A 15,000-nucleotide genomic window follows, 5' to 3' on the forward strand; every position below is an offset into this window, starting at 1 on the left:
TGTGTGAGTATGAGATATGCATGTATATGTGTGTGTGATCATGTTTGCAATGTGTGTATTATTGTAAGTGTATGTGTGAGTGCATAGTGGTTGAGTGTGTGTTTGTATTTGAGCTTGTGTGTGTGTGTCTGGTATGTGTGTGAGCATGAGATATGCATGTATGTTTGTGTGTGATCATGTTTGCAATGTGTGTATTTTTGTAAGTGTATGTGTGAGTGTAAATAAGTGTGTGTGCATAGTGTTTGAGTGTGTGTTTGTATTTGACTTTGTGTGTGTGTGTGTGTGTGTGTGTGTGTGTGTGTGTGTGTGTGTGTGTGTGTGTGTGTGTGTGTGTGTGAGCATGTGATATGTATGTGTGTATTTATGTATGTGTGTGAGTATGAGATATGCATGTATGTTTGTGTGTGATCATGTTTGCAATGTGTGTATTATTGTAAGTGTATGTGTGTGTTATTGTGAGTGTAAGTGCATAGTGTTTGAGTGCGTGTTTGTATTTGAGCTTGTGTGTGTGTGTCTGGTATGTGATATGTATGAGTGTATCTATGAGTATGAGATATGCATGTATGTGCGTGTGTGATCATGTTTGCAGTGTGTGTATTATTGTGAGTGTATGTGTAAGTGAGTGTGTGTTTGGTTTTTTTGCAATGCGTGTTTGTGTTGTGTGTGAGCATGTGACATGCACTGATGTGTTGTATATGTCATGTGACATTTGCAATTTGTCTGTAAGTGTGTACAATGTGTGTGTGTGTGTGTGAGAGCGTGTTTGTATTTTATTTGCAATGTGTGTTTGCGTTTCTGTTATGTGTGTGTGTGTATGTGCGTGATGTTTGTGTGTGGTGTGTACAATGTATGTGATGTGTTTGTGATGTATGCAAGTTTGTGAGGTAGTGTGTGTGTGTATGGTGTGTTGTACAGTGTGTTGTTGTGGACACACTTGAAGTCTCCATCTCTGTATTTCCCGAAGGCCTGCAGGATCACTGTAATGATGGCCATCAGCGGCTTCACCACACAGAACTGCAGCGTCGCCTGAAAACACACACACACATCAGAGAGATAATTACAAACACCACACACACACACACACACACACAATTGAAATAAAAACAATACATTCAGGAAATGTATCATAATTCATCAACATTCTTTGAGTTTCATGCGATCTAAGCAGAGTGAATGTCGAGAATTTCTGACCTGCTTGCAGAAGCGCAGGAAGCCGATGGAGTAGGTTCTGCCCCACAGACAACATGTGCCGTAAACAAAGCTGGACCTGAGTGAAAACAGGCAGTGAGCGAGAGCTGAACTGAGCTGATGGATGAAGATGAAGATGAAGACTGAACTCACTGGATGGGTTTCCCTCTGATCTCCGCCATGATGGCACTCTCACCGCCCAGATACTCATAACACAAGCTCAGGAAGTTGTAGATCACAAACGCTGAGCGCAACAAACACACACACACACACACACACACACACACACACACACACAAAAACACACACACGCAGACAGACAGACAGACAGACAGAGAATTTAACATTTTAACAAGACTTTAAAACATTTTGAAAGAATCATAATAAAACCAGATATTAAAGTTTGAGGACAAACTTTAAGGTGGATTTAAAAGCCGAGTCTGAAAGTTTGAAGTGGTTTTAAAGTGTAAATAGCATGTTAGTATGTTTCTAGCTTGAATTAGCATGTTACTAGCATGAATTAGCATGTTATTAGCATGACTCTAGCATGGATTAGCATGTTACTAGCATGATTCTAGCATGAATTAGCATGTTACTAGCATGATTCTAGCATGAATTAGCATGTTACTAGCATGATTCTAGCATGAATTAGCGTGTTACTAGCATTATTCTAGCATGAATTAGCATGTTACTAGCATGAATTAGCATATTATTAGCATGACTCTAGCATGAATTAGCATGTTATTAGCATGACTCTAGCATGAATTAGCATGTTACTAGCATGATTCTAGCATGAATTAGCATGTTACTAGCATGATTCTAGCATGAATTAGCGTGTTACTAGCATTATTCTAGCATGAATTAGCATGTTACTAGCATGAATTAGCATATTATTAGCATGACTCTAGCATGAATTAGCATGTTATTAGCATGACTCTAGCATGAATTAGCATGTTACTAGCATGATTCTAGCATGAATTAGCAGGTTACTAGCATGATTCTAGTATGAATTAGCATGTTACTAGCATGATTCTAGCATGAATTAGCTTGTTACTAGCATTATTCTAGCATGAATTAGCATGTCACTAGCATGAATTAGCATGTTATTAGCATGACTCTAGCATGAATTAGCGTGTTACTAGCATTATTCTAGCATGCTATTAGCATGAATTAGCATGTTACTAGCATGATTGTAGCATGAATTAGCATGATACTAGCATTAATTAGCATGTTACTAGCTAGAATTAGCATGTTACTAGCATGATTCTAGCATGAGTTAGTATGTTACTAGCATGATTCTATCATGAATTAGCATGTTACTAGCATGATTGTAGCATTAATTAGCATGTTACTAGCATGATTCTATCATGAATTAGCATGTTACTAGCATGATTGTAGCATCAATTAGCATGTTACTAGCATGAGTTAGTATGTTACTAGCATGATTCTATCATGAATTAGCATGTTATTAGCATGATTCTAGCATGAATTAGCATGTTACTAGCATGAATTAGCATGTTACTAGCATGATTGTAGCATCAATTAGCATGTTACTAGCATGAGTTAGTATGTTACTAGCATGATTCTATCATGAATTAGCATGTTATTAGCATGATTCTAGCATGAATTAGCATGTTACTAGCATGAATTAGCATGTTACTAGCACGATTCTAACATGATTTAACATGATTCTAGCATGAATTAGCATGTTACTAGCATGATTCTAGCATAAATTAGCATGATTCTAGTATAGCATATTAGCATGATTCTACCATGAACTAGCATGTTACTAGCATGTTTCTAGCATGAATCAGCTTGTTTCTAGCATGGATTAGCATGTTGTTAGCATGAATTAGCATGATGTTAGCATGACTAGCATGTTTCTAACAAGATTAGCATGTCAGTAGCATGTTAAAACTATTAGCATGTGTTAGAATAGCTAGTCATAGTCTATGGAACAGTTGCTAGGGTGCTGAAATTGGTTGCTAGGGAGTGGTTAGTAAGTCTAAAGGTCATCAGTGATTGGCTGCTGGCTAGGCTGAGTTGAATGAGGCCGGACTCTAGTCTCATAATATCATCAACAGAATAGGCGCTAATATATCAATTATAATATCTTTATATTACGCTGGCTCAGTGGTTAGCACTGTGGCCTCACAGCATAAAGGTCGCTGGTTCGAGTCCCAGCTGGGCCAGTTTTTATAGCTGTGTGGAGTTTGCATGTTCTCTCCGTGTTGGTGTGGGTTTCCTCTGGGTGCTCCAGTTTCCCCCACAGACCAAACACAGGCGCTATAGGGGAACTGATGAACTGAATTGTCTGTGGTGTGTGAGTGTGAATGCAAGAGTGTATGGGTGTTTCCCAGTGCTGGGTTATGGCTATAAACATGTTTATATTGGTTTTGTGAATTTTCTCACACTAGATTTTAAATATCCTAAACACCACCAATACTGATACTGACATCTAAGAAACTCTTTTAATGTCATGAGAGCTGTAAGAGTGCTGGCAGTGTCCTCACCTTCATAGCAGTCTCTGACGGTGTCGAAGTAGACGTAATACTCCTCATTAGTGAAGAACAGCAGACTGAGCCACGAGTCGAAGGCGTAGATGGGCACGATGAAGAGGATCCGCACGATGTGCCGCTGCTCGTTGGGTGTGTTGTAGTAGCGCAGGTGCATGTAGATCTGACACACACACACACAGTCTGATTATCATATCATAATAATGCACATATTCATCATTACACCCATTCAGCTCTGTATTAATATGCAGCACACACTGAGACTGAAGAGTTGTGAAGACTGAAGAGTGTCTGCAGGTCTAATAGATGCAAATCTAACCGTATGTTCACACTGAAAGCGGCGAGAGTGTCCAAGGTCGCTCTGGCCGCCCTGGCGACAACACTAGCCCCTTTCACACAGTGATACCGGTAAATTTCTGGAAAATTTCCGGAACGACTTTACCGGTATATTGAAAAAAGCGCTGTTCACACAGGCGAGGACGTTACGGAAATTTTCCGGAAAAGAGCATTCACACATCCATTCCAAAATACCGGTAAATTCTGACATCATTCACCACAAATGAGCTTTAAACGGCTGCGCTTGTATTTGTAAACATTTGACTACATTACAAACTCTGTGTATGATCAATATTGTGAACAACTTTCGCAGGATCACTTTCGCATGTCGAGATGTTCATAATATGTGCGTGTGCAGGCGCTCACAGGCTGTTTCACAGGCACACGCAAAGCTTGAAGGTAAACAAACAACGGCTTATCATAAGCATCTCATCGATGATTATTTACACAGTTGGCATTAAGAAGAACATATAAACGTGATCTGACTAACTTCTAGCAGCTAAATGTGTCTGGAAAAATATTCAAAGGCTTTTATTCTCACAAACCGCGTGGACGTAAATGTGTCTGACTGTTGTGATTGGCTAAAGCAGACGTCTCACGTCAGGACGTTCTAGACGTGCACGCGCTTATTACGGGAATCTTCCTTCTGCATTCACACAGCGCAGCATTCCAGCAAATTGCCGGTAATGTTACAACTTCTCTATCCGGAAAATAGCCAGAACGAATTTACCGGTATTTTCAAAAAGGACCTGTTCACACATACAACCTTTCCGGAAAATTGCCGGTAATTTTCCGGAAAGGTCTGTATGTGTGAAAGGGGCTATAGACTGCCTTCAGCTCCGGTGGCGAGAGCGTCAAAACTCGCTACATTGATCTCGTATTTAAAGGAGCCGTTGCAGCATGTCAGTTATATTCCTGCATAAACATGTTTCTAGCGTGAAAATGTTGCGCACTTATCAAATTCATTTAACAATGGAAGATCAAGTTGCGTGTGGTGTGGCTTTGCTCTTTTTATCCAATATGTGTCCATATGTCTGTTTTGTCTGTCACGTCGCGTGAGATTCCCCCTTTTTTAAGATAAATATATAACAATAATGCACATCAGTAACTCGCCAGTAACTTATTTGATGCATGATCCTGTAAGAAAACATTGTAAATAATTGGAAATCCGGCGACCGCAATCATCAAACCCTTGGGAACAACTGTGGTCGGAACCAAAGCTCACAGGTCTGTGTTCTCTGAACTCCTATCAGGCGGTGGACGTCTTCATTCTGATTGGTTGCCGAATCGCGTCATAGCTCATTACCATAAAGTTGACTTGATTTCAACTCTCCTCGACATCCACGCCGGCGAAGATGCGCAATGCTGCTCCTCGCCGCTTATCGCCACCATCTCTCATTGAAAATGAATGACTTCCAGCTACTTTGACGCTCTCGCCGCTTTCAGTGTGAACGTACGATAAAAGTGAGTCTAGAACTGCAGGTACAGTTTGTGTCTTCAAGATGAACTTTCTATTACTGTTCAAAATCAGATTTTAAGAACGTGAATTATTTATTAATTTTCCTTCAGCTTAGTCTTTATTTCAGAATTCGCCACAGCGGAATGAACCGCCAACTAATCCAGCATATGTTTTACACAGCAGGTGCCGCAACCCAGTACTGGGAAATGTACTGTAATGTGTATTTAAATAGTGCATTTATTGTGTATGGCCATACACCCAAAGCGCTTTACAATCATGAGGGGGGTCTCTCCACACCACCACCAGTGTGCAGCATCCACTTGGATGATGCAACAGCAGCCACAGGACAACGGCGCCAGTGCGCTCCCCACACACCAGCTATAGGTGGAGTGGAGAGACAGTGATCGAGCCAATTCGGTGGAAGGGGATGATTGGGAGGCCATGATCATAAGGGCCGATAGAGGGACTTTGGCCAGGACAGCGGGGTTACACCCCTGCTCTTTCACGAGAAGTGCCATGGGATTTTTAATGACCGCAGAGAGTCAGGACCTCGGTTTAACGTCTCATCCGAAAGACGGCGCTCACTGACAGTGTAGTGTCCCCTTCACTTTTACTGGGGCATTAGGACTCACACAGACCACAGGTTGAGCGCCCCCTGCTGGCCTCACTAACACCACTTCCAACAGCAACCTAGTGTTCCCTAGTGGTCTCCCATCCAGGTATTGACCAGGCTCAGCCCTGCTTAGCTTCAGTGAGTAACCGGTCTTGGGCTGCAGGGTGACATGGCTGTGGGAAAGAACATCTGTCTTGGGGAGAACATGTCTTAGGGCGACACAGTGGCTCTCAGCAAGAAAGTCGCTAGTTCGAGCCCCGGCTGGGCCAGTCTGCATTTCTGTGTGGAGTTTGCATGTTTCCCTGTGTTGGCGTGGGATTCCGATTTCCACCGCAGTCTTAACACATGCGCTATAGGGGAATTGATGAACTAAATTGGCCGTTGTGTATGAGTGTGTGTGTGTGAATGAGTGTGTGTGGGTGTTTCTCAGTACTGGGTTGCAGCTGGAAGGGCATCCGCTGTGTAAAACAAATGCTGGAATAGTTGGCGGTTCATTCCGCTGTGGCGACCCCTGATGAATGAAGGGACTAAGCTGAAGAATAATGAATGAGTAAATAGAAAATGCTTGAAATGTGCCTGCAACTCTGGAACAAGCAGATGCGTGTCAGTGGAGCAGGTGGATCCTTTGTGTGTTTTACATGTTCAGATAAGCTGAACTATAACAACACACACACACATGCAGTTCTAAATACTGTTGCTATGCAACAACCTCTGCTCTATGATGTCATGCCACCTGTTGCCAGAGCAACAGCTCATCCCCGTCATCCTTTCATTTATTTATATATTACGCATTATTAGTCACACTGTCCAACACACAGCTAACACAGCATCCTGTAAGATTTAAGACAATGCTGTATTACAAATGTCTGCTATAAAGTCGTTATTATTCAGATGAAACAGACTAGCATTATGCAGTAATGCAGTGTTGCATCAATATTCAATGCAAAACTAATAGAAAAAAGTGAATAAAATCATTCATTCATTCATTCATTCATTTTCTTGTCAGCTTAGTCCCTTTATTAATCAGGATTCGCCACAGCGGAATGAACCACCAACTTATCCAGCACATTTTTAACGCAGCGGATGCCCTTCCAGCTGCAACCCATCACTGGGAAATGAATAAAATCACAATAATATTATTCAACAGACTTCAACAGTAAAAATATATTAAAACTTACATGAAATATCATAATTTAATGTAATAATCATATATATTTACATGCAATATTAGCATACCTGAAGTGAAAATATAGCAAAACCCCACCATAACAAGGGATACCTCTTATATATCCCCCAAATAAATCCCCAAATGACTAAATATGGAGCTGTTTCATTGTAAATAAACCGTTAAATTGTCAGTAATATGTTTTATTATTATTATTTACAAATTAAAAAATGAATAGTATACATTAGCAAAGTTCAGCTTATTAAAATGAATAGCTCTTATAAAGAAACAGAACTTCAGTTCATTCGCCTCTTGCCATCTCTACCGGGTTTAAACAACGCCGGCTGATGAAAGCATGATGAACAACCAACCGCAGCGTGCGTCTTCCATGACTGCCTGAGCCTTGCTTTTCTTCTCTATCACGCCAAGCCCCGCCTTCTTTCCAAGGAACAGACGTCATCCATGATAAAAGTATTACTAAGATGGCTGACTTACTCAAAACTTGATTATAAATTTATTTATGACATCATCACAAAGTTATTAAATCTCAATAACTGTTTCTTCACTGTATAACTCACACATTCTGATTAAAGAGCAGCAAAATAACCTCATTTATTTAGATTTTTTCTTTAATTGCATTAACATAATTAACAGAGGTGTCACTTTAAAAAATGCACACATCTAATGTTATGATGAAGGCATTCGACTGCTTTCCTGGCTTTTTAAACTAATTTAGGACAAAATTTGTTGTGTTAAAAAAACACCAAGATCAGACAATTATTATTATTATGTGTGTATGTCTGTTCAAAGACAACCCAAAACCCACTTTCACACTGCATTAAATCGCGATTACAGAATCAGTTTGGGAAACGGCGTCTATTTATCACTATGGAGCGTGTCAGCTGACAGTCACGCACTGCTATATGACTGTTAGAGGATTGCATAGTAGTGGCGACGACACCTGTAATGAAAATGAAAGGGAACCCCGCTGTTTCAGGGTTTCTGCAGATTTCACCAAGTTAAATTTAAGATTTTAAAGACATTTTTAAGACCATTTTCAAAAAAAAAATGTAAGGATTTGTTTTTTAATACCCCAGTTAAAAAAGATTTTCACTCGCCCAATCAAATAATGATTAAAAATTAATACATTTAATAATGCAATAATAATAATTTAGTTTAAATATTTATTATTACTTTTCAAATATATCCATTCACAAACCCAATAACCTTTACCAAGAATAGAACAAAGCACACCTGCCATTTACTTTAGTCTACAATAATAGTAATTTAATAATAACAAATGTAGGCCAGTCAGTTTTCTCAGCAGTAAATACATGAAGAACTTCTAAGCAAATGTTACTGTAAGGAAAGTAATTAAATGCTATTTTTAAGTTTTAAGTTTTATTAAGATAAATTGTTGGTGACTGCATGGGTGTTAATGGCCATACATGAAAAAATGAGAATTAAGACCCGTTTAAAAAGATTTAAGACCTACAACACAAGATTTTAGTAGATTTAAGACTTTTCAAGGCCTAAAATTTAGCGTTTAATATTTAGGACATTTTCAGACTTTTTAAGACCTTGCAGACATCCTGCGTTTTTATATTTATTTTCAAAGTGTTTTCATGCCTAACAGGGCTCGAAATTAACCTTTTTGCTTGGTAGCACCGGTGCTCCTAACTTTAAAAATTTAGGCGCATCAGCCAAGATTTAGTCGCACCCACCAATTATGAGCACCGTTACTACAAGTGTTACACAAACAGATTTATAGCATTTGAAATCCACACTAATCAAACTAACAAGCAAACAAAAAAATTAATACATATGCAAGCGTGAGGAAAATATGTCTCAACGAAATCCCGTTATCACAAGAAAATAGATTTTTAAAACAGAACTGAGTGACCAAAGCATACACGGAGCGCTCACCGGCCCTGCACGCACTGCTTGAATTAATGTGTTAACGGTATAACTGTGCTGTTCTCACGGGTGCTGTCTGATATTGCACTGATGCTTTTGACACATACTGTACCTTATTATATGCATTAGTCATGTTAATAGCAACACCGGGCTTTTTATGATTAGTGATGTTAGTTTGCTCAGTGCAAGCTCGTTTGCGATGATGTACCTTACGTGGTGTTAAATTTGACATGTAGCGGTCACTTGCACGGCGGACAGCATCTGGCGGTTATATAAAGGATTAAACAGAAGCTCTCGTGCTAGATGTGGCAAACAGTTACCTGAAAACTCCATCCCAAAGAGTTTTCATAGCGGACTTGAAGCAATGGAAGTCTTCTACTCTTGGAAAAGTGTAGGTGGTGGATTAACATTCAGCACATGATCACTAGTAAGATGTGTCATTATTTGTAACTAGATGGTTTCTAAAACTAAATCTGTCAGTGTTATCTTCATTCTCATCTTCAGCGCTTTACAGTTTTTCGCGGTAGTAGCTCTCTCTGTCATCCCAAGCCAGAAGGCGCTGAGTGATTGACAGCTGACATTAACCAATCATTCGCGTTCAGTGCTAGAGCAGTGGTGGGCCAATAAGAAGAGCGCGAAGGCGGGGCAAGCATTATGGACTTGGATTTGTTTACTGCAGCAAGTTGACATGACAACTGTTTTAAACCATTCCCGACCGCTGCGTTTCGCATTCCAAGTGCAGACAAAGAGCTTAGAGATGCATCCTGCATGAATGTCTCCCGAATCTGCGCATGTGGGGAACATTTTGCAGTAAAAACTGGTCGCACACAACAATTTTAAGCACTCGCAGAAATGCTCCCAAATATATTTTAAGGTCGCAGAGATAAAATTTTGGGCGCATATGTGACCAAAATGGTCGCAATTTCGAGCCCTGCCTAAATAAAATTAAAGCACAGAACAGACTCACATTCAAGAGCGAGGAGCATCCCCTGGTTATTTGGTGGTATGGGTTGTGTATAGGGAGGCTCGGCTCTTTAATGTTTATTGCCAACCTTCATAGAAAGACTGAAAATACAGGAGAAATATGGGAGAAATTCTTTTACGGGATGACAGCGGGATAGAACTGTAAAATACGTGAGAATCCCGGGAAACATGGGAGGGTTGACAGGTATGAATATTACTATTACCCAATAGAATGCATATAAAGAAATTTATTTAACAAATTATTCACCAGATTATAAGTACAATCTCCATTTAATAAATCCTACTAACCTCTATTTGCTCCAAATAATCAAAACTGAACACTTACTTTGCTCTCATGACATGATTTAATGACTAATATAGAATAAAAACCCTTTTTTTTCTTTTATGTAGTACTAATTAAACTGAATTAAATAAGTAAATGGAAGAACAATTCATTTCTACTTGCATGGACAGAAAATAGACCCTTCTTTGATAAAATAACCCCAATCTTACAACAGTGACATTAAGAGCCAATCCCAATTCTACACCTTAGCCCTTCCCCTCAGTTTGCACGTTCACATGAAGGGGTAGGGGTGTCCCATTTCTCTTTAGCTTGAAGGCGTAGGGCTAAGGGGAAAGGGGTGAATAGACATTTTTCAGGACCACACTCGAAACCAAGAGTAAAACTACAGCAACTGGAATAACTACAGCAGTCACGATCGTCTGATGTCACATGAAGCAAGAGATCACGATGACATGATGACATGTGCAGGTGCTGTAGTGCTGTCCTATTTCTTAGTGGTAAATTTTGAAGCCCTTCCCCTTAACTCTCTGGTTTAAGGGCCATGGGGAAGGAGTCGAGGTACAAAAATAGAATTGGGATTGGGCCTAAGTGTGCGTAATGGAGGTGTATGAGTGTGCTGTACCTGTTGGCAGGTGAGCAGCAGGGCCGTCCAGGTGAAGATGCCCGAGATGCCCTGAGCGGCGGGAGTCATGAGGAAAATGGGCATCTCTGGGGTCAAAACTGGCCCTGATCTGTTGTGACTCTCAGGGGCCACCGTCACGACCCCGGGCCCTGGCGCCATGGCAACCAGAGACCCGTTCCCAGTCAACGACACCGCCCTCCTCCACAGCTGAGCCATCTGCAGACCACAGCCAATCAGAACACTGCACACACCAGGGGGAGGAGCCAACCCTGACCATCAAAACAGAAGAGAGCAAAGAGTTATTATTAGTTAGCATTTAAATAAAAGGTCTTCGTTAAATATAATCAAACCATCCTGATACAAGGAGTACCACAATATTACAAACACGTGATTTAAAGCAAAGAATTCAAAACATGAAGATGAACATACAGCACTTTGAGGGAAAGAACTACAATCCCATGAATCATTTCATTAGCAATCTAATTAATCTACAAACACCGGCCACTTTATTAGGTACACCTTACTAGCTCCGGGTTGGACCCCTTTTGCCTTTAGAACTGCCTTAATCCTTTGTGGCGTAGATTCAACAAGGCCCTGGAAATATTCCTCAGAGATTTTGCTCCATATTGACATGATAGCATCACACAGTTGCTGCAGATTTGTCAGCTGCACATCCATGATGCCAATCACCCGTTCCACCACATCCCAAAGCTGCTCTATTGGATTGAGCTCTGGTGACTGTGGAGGCCATTTGAGTACAGTGAACTCTTTGTCATGTTCACCAGTCTGAGATGATTGAGCTTTATAACATGCTGTGTTATCCTGCTGGAAGTGGCCATCAGAAGATGGAGACACTGTGCTCATAAAGGGATGGACATGGTCAGCAGCAATACTCAGGTAGGCTGTGGCGTTGATGCTCAATTGGTACTGATGGACCCAAAGAACATCTCCCCCACACCATTACACCACCACCACCAGCCTGAACCGCTGATACAAGGCAAGATGGATCCATGCTTTCATGTTGTTGAGGCCAAATTGTGAGCCGAACATCCGAATGTAGCAGCAGAAATTAAATAAAAGTGAAACAAAAACTGTAAAAAGACATCTATAGGCAAATTAGCAAAAAATTATTACAAATGGTAGAAAAGATGCAACTAAATCAATACAACTTTGACTGAAACTAATGTTAAATATTGAAATAGGTCAATGATGGTAAAACAATGCTGAATATTGATATAAAGATAAACGGTCTATGAATCACAGAAAGAGTTTCTAAAACACTTTCCTAAAGCCTTATATTATAAAAACTAGCAATTTTGTCAAGTCTACACTATAGAAATGTTTCTTGTTTCACCCAATGCAGGGCCAAATATGGACAAACACAATAGTTAGGTTTAAAAAAAGTTTAATTACATTTTTTTAAGTACCCCAAGGTTAGTTTTGTGCATATGCATCCCAGTCTTAGGTTAAAATAGCCATTTTTATAGCGGTGTTTCCCAACCCTGTTCCTAAAGGCAATCCAAAGTACACAATTTGGATGTCTCCCTTATCTGACCTATTTATTTTAGGTTTTGGCATCCCTTCAGACATTCTAAAAAGTGGATTCAGGAGTGTTTGAATAGGAAGAGGTGGAAAATAAGTACTGTTGGTGTGCCTTCAGGAACAGGGTTGGGAAACACTGCTCTATTGCTCTAAAAAACGCTATTTTTAACCTAACGCCGAGTTCAGACTGCATGATTTTAAAAGTAGTGGTGTCACAGGCGTTTTCACACTGCAGGACTATCTGGGCTGGCGTTTCGTCGCTGCTTTGTTTACACTGCAAGATAGATCGACGTCAGGGGGCTTCACACTGCATGACTTTACAATAGGAAGAATCGCCGACAACTTTGTTCAAACTACGTCTCAGAAATCGCGACAGCTTCAGATATTTAGCATGCCAAATATCTCACGGCATCGGCAACTCATCGATTCTCTCAGATCGTGTCTTTAATAGTTCACATTGTGTGATTGTTACTCACGTGACTGAACACGGATTTGCTTGTGATTTCAGGCATTCATCTGCGATTTCAGACCTGTGAAGATCAAAATCGGAGCTAAAATCATGCAATCTGAGCTTGGTTTAACACTGGGATACATATGCACAAAACTAAACCTTGACTTTTTTTAACCTAACTATTGTGTTTGTCCATATTTGGCTCTGCATTGGGCAAATTAGTTTTGTTTAACACTGTTTTACAGTGTATGGATTCTGCATATGATATTCTTTGACGTATAAGTCAATAAGCAGAGCTCGTCCTGCAGTGATGATAAAACAACAACAACAACATCATCATCTGGTCACTGTCTTCCGGATGTGGATGGCCTGACTGTTGTCATGACAACCCTAGTGTCTGGAGACGATGGCATCACAACACTGAGCGCCCATCTGAAAGATCTCAGACGTGCTAATGAAGCAATACATCAGGACACTACTACTTAGATCAATTATGTAGACTACCAGACAGCTAATGACATTAAAACTAGGTTTTATGAGAAATGTGAATACTTATATTATTGATAAAACATGACATTTACAAGGTACACAATGTACCAATAGCTATAGGTGCTGAAAATAAAATCAATTAGCCATGGCATTACTTTAGCATATGCCCTATATACTTTACATGCTAGCTATAATATAATTTAGCACAAGTACACTGGCGAGGTTGCTACAATAAAAAAAAAAAAACAATTTAAATAAATAAATAAATTAAATCTCCATAAATGTGTGCTAATCAAACAGTATTCTTCTCTTTATATTTTAATATTAGCATTTAGCAGATCGTAACATTTAATATAACACAGCATCAGGCCTTTTAAAATGAACATTAGCATCTGTTCATCATCCACACATCAGCTCGTGTTATTGATGTGTGTGTGGCTTTAAGAAAATCTGATCACAGACTGTGTGTTTATCAATAATTACGATTAAATCGGAGATGTTTAGAGTTGAAACGCGGACTTTATCGATACGTCACCGGTAAACGCGACGGCCTCGGATGTACACCGGATGCTGGAGATGCTGATGCTGAGGGTGAATCTGCCGTCAAACACACCTCTGCAATCCACACATCATTTGAAACACATTTGTACTCACGGTGTTCAGTGGGTTTCGCTCATCCGCCGCTCTCAGGACGCCGAATCCCGCATGCTGTTTTGTTCCGCGACGCGTTCAGTGCAGTTCAGTCCGCCAACGTTCACTCGCGGTGACGTCATCGGGTCCGCAGAGGCGCTCCTGCGGGCGACACATTCAGTTATTATCGCTCATTAATAATTCATCAGCGCTCGCCGAATGATCACCCGTATTTGGTAAACAGTTCCTGTTATTATAAACGCGATATCGCTCTTCTTCTGATTGTACGAAAAAATGGCGTTTGCTGTTTGTTCAAAAAAAGACTAATGAAACACAATTCTTGAGGGAGTTTTGAAACAACTTAACTGTTTTATGTTCAATCAACTTAGATTTGTTATAAGTTAACTTAATTCCTTCATGTTGTCTCAACCAGATGCAAATTTAACCAATAAGCGAGGTAAGCAGCTGCTTAGAGCCCCCAAATAAGTACCTAAATGTACAAATTACACCTATAAATTATGTATAACATATTTTTATAATCATAGGTTGTATGGAGTGTAAACAATTAATTTGAATGTAATTATTAGCCTACATCTGCACAAATATGCCCCAAACTATTGATCATGGAGCAGTCCAGCAGTCAAATCAGTGAGGGTTTAGTTTAAAAAACATCATTGTTCAATTACTATTTGTAGTTGTGAATTCATTTTAAGAAAACAAATCATTTTTTACAAGATAATTTACATGGTATTATTATTTTGCTTTAAGATAACATAGATATAAGAAAAAAAAACAGCTAAATAGA

The 15,000-nt window shown here is 39.9% G+C and overlaps 1 protein-coding gene across 2 annotated transcripts in view; it reads right to left on the bottom strand.

Moving 5' to 3' along the window:
- The window catches only part of tmem184bb.1 (transmembrane protein 184Bb, duplicate 1), a 22,603-nt gene extending 8,264 nt beyond the window's left edge, over positions 1-14,339 (bottom strand). The window contains 7 exon segments of one of the 2 annotated variants that reach the window (NM_001442664.1): positions 935-1,026; positions 1,192-1,267; positions 1,342-1,432; positions 3,702-3,867; positions 11,084-11,352; positions 13,102-13,151; positions 14,216-14,339. In NM_001442664.1, the coding sequence (NP_001429593.1) occupies positions 935-1,026; positions 1,192-1,267; positions 1,342-1,432; positions 3,702-3,867; positions 11,084-11,299 (641 nt within the window). In that variant the 5' untranslated portion in view covers positions 11,300-11,352; positions 13,102-13,151; positions 14,216-14,339. 2 annotated transcript variants of the gene reach the window in all.
- Positions 14,340-15,000: the final 661 nt, after the last annotated feature.

The sequence above is a fragment of the Danio rerio genome, chromosome 3, assembly GCF_052040795.2.
Source record: "Danio rerio strain M-AB ecotype USA chromosome 3, GRCz13ab, whole genome shotgun sequence".
NCBI classification, from domain to species: Eukaryota; Metazoa; Chordata; class Actinopteri; order Cypriniformes; family Danionidae; genus Danio; species Danio rerio.